This window comes from Anopheles coluzzii, chromosome 3 (assembly GCF_943734685.1).
Source record: "Anopheles coluzzii chromosome 3, AcolN3, whole genome shotgun sequence".
In the NCBI taxonomy this organism is placed as follows: domain Eukaryota; kingdom Metazoa; phylum Arthropoda; class Insecta; order Diptera; family Culicidae; genus Anopheles; species Anopheles coluzzii.
The window spans coordinates 87,847,575-87,858,215 of NC_064671.1; the positions used below are offsets into that span (position 1 = coordinate 87,847,575).

Here is a 10,641-nt window from a genome sequence, read left to right on the forward strand (position 1 = left end):
GGGCGTAAATCCTTCCCAGAAGTGCTTCTAATTACGCAAATGCTTATCAAACCCAGAACTGCTTGATTTAAACAAGGGCTTAAAGAGCGAATGGTTTGATAAACAGTGATTTTGTGTTGTCCGGAGATGCCTTTGAAATGCAAATGCTTTTATTTTATATTAACGGAAAACACTTGAGCCTGAAGCGTGCTCTGTCCCCACTTGAGATCGCGGGCATATGGTGGGGCCAAATGCTTGCGTAGGAAGTCCTCTTCTGACTATCGGACTAGCGTTAGCCGATATCATTCCACAGAGGAAACACATCCGTCCAGGCATTTATTGCGTTTATACATATTTATCGGCATGTTACATTGTATCCAAGGTCATGTTTTACAATTCTCTTGCTACAACTATAGTCACAAATCCGGAGAGGGTCTACGACGAATCAATCGACTAGGGAAATATGGAATGGAACAGGGGCAAATCGTTCACCGATATCTCCAAAAACCAAAACAGAATGAAGCAAACTCTTAAAAAATGGGGGTGCGCGCACTGGCCGTGTGCATATATCTGTTCCGATCACTTTCGTTTGCGCAATTGAAGGATCGCGTGTTATTATTGGGGAACGTAAACGACGGCTATACAATCAACACATCGTGAGAACGTGTGTTTGGCAGCTGATACACCACTGCTGCCCCCCCCCCCCCCCCCCCACTGCAAAAAGGGATGTTCCTCCCCGCAGGGCTGATGTATTCTTGTAAACAAATCTCACCCTATCATAACCTAACAAATGCCCGCTGCGTAACGAATTCGGTACAGCACGCCACACAAGGTCACAACACACACCTATAAGGAGCGCTGCGCTGTTGAGTGACGCGCAAAGCGATCAGTTTTTGTTGCTTAGATCAGCATATCTCAGATGCAGCTTAGATGGATATGTGCTTCCAGAGAATCCAAGACACGCGATAAGCCAAACAAAGAGAGCTCTCGATCCGTATGGGTGGGAAATTGTACGCTTCACGTGGTTTTTGTACGATCGTGTCATTTACGAGCAATATTGGTGGGGTAACATTTCACAGGAAGCACAAAAGAGTTTGTTTAGAGAGGTTTCAACGTTGTCTTCCTTTCAGTCTACTCTCAAATAATGTATGACGAAATGCAGTTTTTATTACTTTGGCTTCACAGCAAAAGCAGATTAGGAAACACATGGGTGTCTGTGTCTTCTTCTTGCTGTAAAAATCAATGTAACTCGTCCCGTTGGCTATACCGGCTGTAGCTCGGAATTCGGTGATAGCAGCTGCAACGTTTTTGTGTTGTTGGCCATACTCGAACGCCTCTTTCTGATAACCAAACGTTGCTGGGCTCAATTAGATTGTGTTCTAGCTGAACCGAATTAATGTCTTTTTGTCTCTCTTTTGGCTCGTTTTTAATTGAAACTTTCTATTGTAATTTTATAAGCAAAAATAGCAAAATTCTTTAGCAATTCTACACCCCCATAACAGTGTCTCAACCCGGCAAAACCTGTTTCTCCCGCGTACCTCTGAACGTACGTGTGCATTCACCTGTGTATATCAACTTGCGCCTCGGTTTTCTTCGCCGGTCTGCTGTGCCTGCGGCCACGGGCTGCTCACCATTCTCACTTTCACTACCACCGTTAGCGTTGCCGGCTTCATTATCGCGGTTCACGGAAACACCACCACCACCACGACTGCACGAAAGTAATCGCATTACTCTACTGACTTCTTTCCGCGGGGACCGGCGCACATTTGTGCGAGCTGAGTTCTGGAGAGTGGCGCGACTTTGCGCGAAACCACCACTAAGAAAGCGCCTGCAGCACGTGCTTGTGTGATTGCGAGATACACGTGCACGGGCGCCGCTCTGCTGGCGCGAAGAGGACAGAAACGGAACGAATGCAAGATTGATCGCCGGTGTTTTCTTCGGTTGAAAAATTTGCATCCACCGGTCAAACTCTATGGGTGCGACAGCGCGCGCGCCCCTGAAGCCTTACGATGACCGCGGCCGACTACGGTTTTGAGTTGAACTTGTGCCGGCGTCGCGGGTAACACTCTCTCTCCTCCCCGGACAGCCTTGCACGCTTGAATCCCGTTGCTTTTTAAACTCTACATTTCCGCCGCTGCCGCCATCCACACCCCCTTTGGCTCTTCTGAAGTTGCTTTGAAAAAGGATCCTCGCGTCCTTGTCACTCCCATGCACGCTTTAGCACAACGGACACTGTAAAGAATTGCGTCGTGTGTGTGTGTGGGGCTTCCTGTGGCACAAACGATTATTTTCACTCTTCCTTGAAACTGTATCTTTCGTCTCCTCCTCTCCTCGTCCTTCACTTAACTGTTTTCTATTCAATAGGAAACTATTTATCACATGCCACTAATCACTAAAGACCACCCACCCGACATCGACAGCGCGACCGGCGTGCACGACTACAAAATGACGACTAATGCCTACTCCGTTGCTGGACGCAACTGATACGGAGGAAACAAACAATACACACACGTGAAGCGATCGGTGGGTAACGGTTTTACGCGCTGCGCAAGACACAACCAAACCGTGGCTGCGCTGGCATGCTTTTGTGCTCTTGTTTTTTGAAATAAAATTCGATCGTTTTGTTTCAAACAAAATTTGTGGAAAAACTGTTCAGTTGCGATTCCCAGGGAACAAAATCCAACACATGCTATCGCGTTCTACGCCCCAAGGGGGACAGTCAAATAAGACATTTAATATTGTTCAGTGGATTCTTAAGGCGCTTGTGGATGTTAGGCTGGAAACAGACGAACCGAGAATTTCGCAGTACCGGTGAAAATCGCGTATGACTTATAAATTTAGCACAACTTTACTTGTGTTACGCTCCTTACCCGCAAATGTCCTTCTAATTGCCTTCTAATCGCATTGTAATCGTCGGTGAATTGAAGGCGATTGGCAGTGCATTTAGCAGTAATTAAATGCCGTTGATATATTTCAATGAAAAATTTCGTTTTGATTTTGAAATTTGAATTTGGAACTGCCCAAAAGGAAACCTTACAAGTGTCTTCAACAGAGCAATATTGTAGTGATTCCCAGTGATGTGTGAGAGATTCGACAGCACTATTTACGTGTTATGTTCTCTTAAGTTAAGCCCTGAGCTATTTCACGTTATTAAAGAAGGACTGTATTATTCAATTTTTAAATACAAAAATATGAAAACTGTTAATTAGTAGTTCTCTTAAATGGTGAAATAAGAAATGAAATATGAATTAGAAACAAATACTAAAAAAAGTTATCATAAAAAATTAAGAATTGAAATACACACTTTAATGGTTTGGAATCAAACCACCACTCTATTCGGCAATTATATCTGTTAGGAAGCAAAAACGGAATATAAACAAATTAGGATGGTGGTAAGCTATTTGTTCTTGCTTAATGCACAATTCGAAAGATCTGACGAGGATCCTTTACAGCCGTGAAAGTTTCGGTTGAAACCTTTATTCACCTTCTAAAACGAATAAGTCCTTATATGCCTTCTGGAGAAGCGTTACGTTACGGAATTTAATTTCCTGGCAGCGTTAGACCGCTTTCAAAGGTTTGAATATTTAAAACATACTAGATTTTTAGTATTTTTTTATTTTTTTTCTAATTAATTAGTTTATTCTAAAAATTCGAAATGTGGCTTTGGCGAATCTACTTTAACATGCTTTGTTAAACATTTTAATGATCACAATGTAGATTGAAGATTCATATACTAAATAGTTTTGAGGATAGAACCAGTTCTGCCAACTCATCACTTCTTACTGAGAGTACGGCACTTCAGACCGTTCTTGCCTCCCGCTTCCGATTCTTCAGAAGATAAACACGACACCGTAGACTCGCCATCCTGCTCGTTTGGTGTCGTATTGTATGTACACGACTGCTAGTGGATAACTTTCACACAGTTGTTTCATAATCCGATATGAAGGCTAGACGCGTCTTAAGCGGTTCTTAGATTAAAATATAAACAACCATATGCTGGCCTATGACGGCCTAATGTGGCATCATAATTCAATTTTTGCATCTTAATTCCATTAAAAAATATTAAACCTTTTGGCATTGCTTAGATTGCGTTAGTGTATATGTTTTATTTTTGCATTTCATCGTTACTTGCCATTAGCACCAGCGTCTGATGTCGAGCGTACCTGAATGTACCTAAATTCCAACCAATTATTTCATCTTGATCATAACTCAATGCTCACTCGGCACAATATCGCCCTCAAGCCAGCTGGCCACCATTTAATTGGCCCCTTCGATGATAACTCAATGTACGTTTCTTATCAATTTTGGTTTAGGCGCCTTCGACTATCAAACCTCACATGGTGCGAGATACACAAACTCTACCTCCGTGTTGGGAAAGGCGTACGTTTCATGATGTACTTTTACATTAAAATTTCTCGCTTACCTATTAACGCTATCACAATCAGCCGCATGCAATGATCGTGCTGGATGCGGCGCAACTTCTCTATCCGCCGCTTGCGTCGGTCTGCATCCCTGAGCAGCAGTAGCTTGCGGGACCCATCGCTAGATGGCGCCACCATTATTGCGTGCTGGTGCTTCTCACCGCCACAGTCAATGGTAGACCGGAACACAAACACTCTTCAATCACAGTTGGGTTCGCTTGGCCAGCAAAAGTTACCGACATTGGCGGTCGGTAAACATAGGTCTTCGCATGCTCTCGTACACTGTTCGTCAAACCTGTTGCGTGGTTCAACCCGATGCACTCCGAGCACTGACTTGCTGCTGTGTACTTTGAATCACGTGCTTCCCAATGCTGTAGCTGCTCCTGAACTAGTACACCTTACACCACACACGTTCCAACACTTCCGATTACGACAATCGAATTAAAGCGCTGTGTGGACATCTCATTCAACCAAACCCGACCCGCGAACCCGCGCTTCAACGAGTGACTGAGTTTGGTGTCGCTTTGATTATTTCCGATGGAGAGGAGGATGTCTCTCGCTGTGGTGTGTTGTGCTGCCCTCCTGGTTAACCACACCACGCACGCACACACACACACACGCTGGTCGACGCTGGGGCTATTATCTTCGTCAAGAGCCAAAGATAGTCCCGAGCGTGAGATATGAACGGCGCGCCATACCGTACCGGGCCCAGGGATTGGTGCATTTGGTCCATTGCGTGGCTGGTGTGATTTTAGAGGTCTTATCGAACCCCTCGCGGGACTGTTGTCCCGACCGCCGCAACCGCCACGACCGTCGATCAGAGCTGCCTGCCTGATGGATTGGCCTCGGCAACGATAAGGGACGGTAATGATCAATCGATAGCGAGCCGTGTCATCGCACACACCAGCCCGGGAAAGCGATGTAATGCTATAATCTCTGTTCTAGGTAGGCCTAAGTCCTCTCCTCGGATAAGGCTTCTTTCTGTAAACCAAAAGCGAGATAAGCTGTTGAAGGAGCTACGAATCCCCAAAAAGGGGGTGAGCAATGCAATTTAAATGTTTACACACTTTTGTAAATGTAGCGTAACGTGTCGCGGATGCATTATGATGGAGCGTTATCGGGTGTCCTGGTGTGTTATTGTGACACAACAAGCGCTTCAGCTCCGTTCTACATATGGTTTGACCTACATTCCATTCTTCACAATCGCGCACATGTAGAGAGGTCCCAACGACGCGGGTCCCAATGAAGAAATCGTTGACCTCGTCGTCGTTGATAAACTGTACCACCTGGAGAGGAGGTCCCATTTGGAGATAAACTGGAGTTGGCCGAATTTTGAAGCGCGTTTGTGTGTACCGTTCTGTGAGGAAGAGGAGGACGTCGCTCGAGTTGTACTTAATGATGTTTGTTAAGCGATAATGCCAGGAAGTAATTAATTCGGTGTCAATATCCATTACCCGAGTGGCACCACTGAAGCTCCAAGCTTTACAGATGCAATCAAGCGATCAAAGTTGACATAATTGGTTACATTAGAGCCCGGGAGGGATATAGCATAGAATAGCAACCAAGAAGCTCTGAGTAATGTGTGGTGAAACGTGTGTACTGTGAAGGTTATTTATCACAAGGGGCATCAAGGAGAGCAAGATGACGATGGCGACAACGCCGTGAGCATGCGAAGGATGTTCATTTCCAATGAAACGTTAATTGAAACGATGATCAGAGATGGCTTTGGTGACGAGATCGATCCGGATCGCTTTCTAACGATAAGCTGTTATGTGAGCTTAAATGGAGAACCATCCTTGATGATCGTCCTCACGATAAAGTATCGTCACGCACACAATAATCATAATAATAAGTATAGAATATCATTCGTTTCCAAGAACAATTAGGAGATACAAAATTATTTTGGGTAATTTTGCATCGTTCGTTTTGACGATCACATTCGTATGCAAAGCTCTCCTTCGCTTGACCTTACACGGGTTTTTACACGAAGTTTTTGTTTACATTCTTTTCCACTTTACACTGTTAATTGCTTAATACTAATTACCAGCAGCGATCGAACAGGTTCTCGTGATACGTTCCCAGAGACGTAAACCAGCAGCATGGGGAATTCAAAACGATTAACACACAATTCGTTGGAATCACTGTTGCTTTAAGCGAAGTTGGTATGCATCAAACAGGCAATAATTCATGTGCCAATAAAAAGAAGTATAGTAATAACTCATTTACCTGTTTTAGGTTGACCGGTGCGACGACCTCCACGCACAGCCCGCGACGAGCTACTACTGGCGGGACTCATCTTCGAAATTCTACCCAGAACCTTCAACACAACGAGAGATCAGTTGCACCCCGGGAACGGTTTTGAATTTGAAACTATGCTCACAATCACCGTATCACAATTACCAAATTTACACTACAATATTTGTCTCGGACATCAGAGTTAATGATACGCGGAAGGGAAGAGCTGCCCTCGCGATAAGTATCAACTTGGCGTCCACCGCCAAAGGCGAATGAACCACAAATGCTTGAAGCTAATCAGCAGCGATCTTGCCGATATGTTTGTATGTGTACTTGTCTCGTTTGCACTTTGCTGCTGGACGTCTAATGCGCGCGATCTTGGATTAACATCCACCGACGACGAGAACGACGATTACCGATGATGAATTCTAACCCGCCCTCTCCCTGCGGACAAGTCCACACTCACAGGACAGACCACTACACACTCCACTCTGTGCTGTGCGTGTGTAGGAATAATACACCACGCTTTACGCTACCAGCAGTTCGGACACCGAGACGCTGCCCACTGATCAGTTCGAGACGACAATTCGAACTGGCGTGCTCGGCCCGACCGGAGACGCTACTTGTATGCAAAGGCCTCGGCCAGTTCGTGAGGCTTTGCCACCATACCCATCCGCGATCCGCATATCGCACCCGCACGCGGCCCGCACGCATTATTGCGATTATCGTTTCGTCGCTTTTCGTGCCAGCGGGGAGGAAGGTGGTGTGTTTGATGATACAGTAGAAGCCCCCGAGGGTAGATATCGAGCGGTGGTAGGTTTTGTTCTCACACGCAAAAAAGGTTCTATTAACGTGATATGTTCCAGGAGTTTGTGTAATTTAAATTTAAAATTGTTGTGATAGCAGTTTATAGTATTTTAGATCACGAATGACTATCCCTTTTTACCCTAAAATTGTGTAAATGATTTAAAAAGAAATAATGTTGTTTTATAGTTATTTGTTTGTGGAATTTTGTGGAATTTTGAAATATTTTTCTCGATATTATAGAGTACAGTTAGAAGACTGGGCTTTATTTTTCGTGGAATTTTTTACCACATTCCCCATTTGCATCGAGTTTCGTATTTAAAACACACATATATGGAATATAAAAAAAGAAAAGTATTTGGAGGAAAAATAGACCAAACAAATATGAATATGAACAAATATTGCTTTAATATAGTTTAAAATTAATTATATTTACGAATAAAATTGATTGTGTTTGGCACTGCCGTTTCGCACACAATATCAATGTCGGTTTTCTGGAGTACAACAATTCCGATTCGAATCCAGCGAGAAAATGGCACAAATAATACAATGCTGAGCATGTACAAATAACGCTGAATGTTATACTACTGCTTGATAGCATGATGCGTAAGGCAACAGAGAATGCTGCCGTTAACGCAAACGATCTCTATGGTAGAACACCATCACAAAGCGAACGATTGCTACACTTATCCATTGAAGGTACACCGCACGATATAAAGGGGCTGATAAGGGCCCAGTCTCATTTCAACACGTTAACATAAGAAGATGAGTGCAATAGATAAGAGAGGCAAAAGATAAGCAGCAACGGCACATCAGCAACGACGAGGAATACACGCCATCGAGTCTTTGCCACTTTGCGAGCGTAGAGATGAGTGTTTTGATTCTACCCGTTATGATACTCGCACAACCAGAGCGGTAACTCTATCAAGCACGTGGATCATGTTACAGGGTTTCCCACGATAGATTGGTTGGTTCCCACGATTTATTGGTGCGTTCCCACGATTTTTTGGTCATTTCCCATAATTTTTTGGTAGCAACCCACGATTTATTGGTCGGTTCCCAAATATTATTGGTCGGTTCCCAAATATTATTGGTCGTTTCCCAAATATTATTGGTCGGTATTATATTATATTATATTTGGGAACCGACCAATAATATTTGGGAAACGACCAATAATATTTGGGAACCGACCAATAATATTTGGGAACCGACCAATAAATCGTGGGTTGCTACCAAAAAATTATGGGAAATGACCAAAAAATCGTGGGAACGCACCAATAAATCGTGGGAACCAACCAATCTATCGTGGGAAACCCTGTAATTCTCACGTCTACCGGTGCACCTGTTTTCAACTATGACGTCATCAGGTCTATGCTAATGCTGGGCGTACATACCTCTAAGAAGGGCCAACAGATTGGCGCGCAATCGATCCACAAGTCGCCATCGGATGCTGTTGCTGTTTAACGATACTGATGAAGATACGGTCGTCACAGGTTTGGTATTGTTTGATAACATTAAGAAACAAAAAAACGCACTAACGACTCATAAAACGTGTGAGTAATAACTAGCGAGCTAGCTGAACGAGAAACATCCACCACCAGTGGCCGATTGTTTACGATTGAGCTCATGGAAGGGGTGTGTCTGTCATCTGCTTTGACAATCAGATGAGCACAAAAGCAAGAGCTTTGTGTGTTAGTTTTGCAGAAGCTTATTCGTATAACAGATGGTTAGATGGAAGCGTATGACAGACTTTGAAAAGCGTTTGTGTGCTGTTATACGAAACGCTCGAAAGTGGTGTAAAGTGTGAATGAGAGAAGGTTAGTAGCAAAGATGGCAAAAAGAGGTGCGCAGCCGGTAGGATTCGAACCTACGCTCCCAGAGGGAATCTGATTTCGAGTCAGACGCCTTAACCACTCGGCCACGACTGCTTGGTGGAGGAGGAGGGTTGCATTGCCTACTGTACACGATGGACCGAGCGAAGTTAAGCGTTACACGTTGTAACACATGATTGAAATCAAGAGACTTGAGATTACGTTACTTCAAATATCGAAGCAGCCAAACTGGTTTGCCGGAATGGTGATTTTTTTTGTTTGTGAATTCGTTGCCAAATACGGTGTTACACCACGTACGGCTTCAGCTTATCATCCCCGTGAAGGGGGAATCGTGATCCTATAATGGTCATCTGGTAGCTACCAGAGTGGCTCGCCGTCCGACATTCGCTGAAAGTAAAAGGTTTTGGCTTTTGATACTGGTTTTGATGGTTTCCTTTTTATCATTATCAGACGCTCAGATCGCAGCTCTGATATATCGACGCTGTAAGTTGTTCAATTGTAGAGTGTGATAGTCTTATAAAAAAAACCGAGAAAGACTCATCATTGGTCAGATAATTTCGTGATCATTTCAAAGGTTCTATCACGACGTGACGATTGTTCAAATAGAACCACGTGTGTGATCGTGTCCCATATGATTTTTTCTTCTGTCTTTTTGTTTCTCAGCCCTACGATTTTCTTTATAAACTGCTTAGAAAACGTGAGTCGTTGGTATGAATCACAAAATGATTAATAAACCGATCTTACATTGGAAAGTTTATCTTTCATTGGCTTAAAAACAATCATGTACACGCGTAGTAATTCATTTGGAATTGCATCATGTTGTGTAAACTTTTTTTTTTAAAGAAGCGTTAATTTGGCAATGAAAGTTATCATGTGACCGGAACAATCGGTAGCTGGAACAAAATACATCACCATGCAATTAATCATAATGTTTGCCACATGACGTCACTGTGTCGATAATTACAAATAAACAAAAAATATCCTTACGATACAAGCAACATCTCTGAGTGCGACCTGTTTCGAATGTAACGGTATGCAATCTTGACACTATTGCGCAAGGCATAATCATCAATCATCGATTCCTGATTCCCTGTTCGTCATTGATCCGGGTACGCACGTTGGGTGGTCTAGTTGCTCTATTGTTGTTAGAACGCCGATGGCCGCGACAGATTTCGTTCCGAATGACTGTCTTCTCACGTGCTTTCTTTGTTGGGAATGTGCGAAGGACGGCCGAGATGCAGGAGATGCACAGCACGGTGGGGTCAGTTTGAAGGCAGCTTGCAATGCACGCGCATTGCTGTTTGAGCTTCGTTGTTCAGATGCTGGTTTGCTGGAGCGAAAAAATCGCTGCGGGAAGGGTTTATATACAA

General features: G+C 43.8%; 1 protein-coding gene and 1 non-coding gene across 5 annotated transcripts in view; both read right to left on the reverse strand.

Annotated features, from left to right (window-relative positions):
- Positions 1–9,057, reverse strand: part of LOC120956713 (beta-glucuronidase) — a 13,721-nt gene extending 4,664 nt beyond the window's left edge. The window contains exon 1 of one of the 4 annotated variants that reach the window (XM_040378411.2): positions 8,834–9,057. In XM_040378411.2, the coding sequence (XP_040234345.2) occupies positions 8,834–8,954 (121 nt within the window). In that variant the 5' untranslated portion in view covers positions 8,955–9,057. Of the gene's footprint in view, positions 1–1,541; positions 2,415–4,402; positions 4,919–6,626; positions 7,231–8,833 lie in introns of those variants that run through there. The other 3 variants (XM_040378413.2, XM_040378410.2, XM_040378409.2) reach the window with 3 other exon arrangements.
- Positions 9,058–9,285: 228 nt separating this feature from the next.
- Positions 9,286–9,367, reverse strand: Trnas-cga (transfer RNA serine (anticodon CGA)). Its single transcript has one exon. It is a non-coding gene; the product is annotated as a tRNA-Ser (tRNA).
- Positions 9,368–10,641: the final 1,274 nt, after the last annotated feature.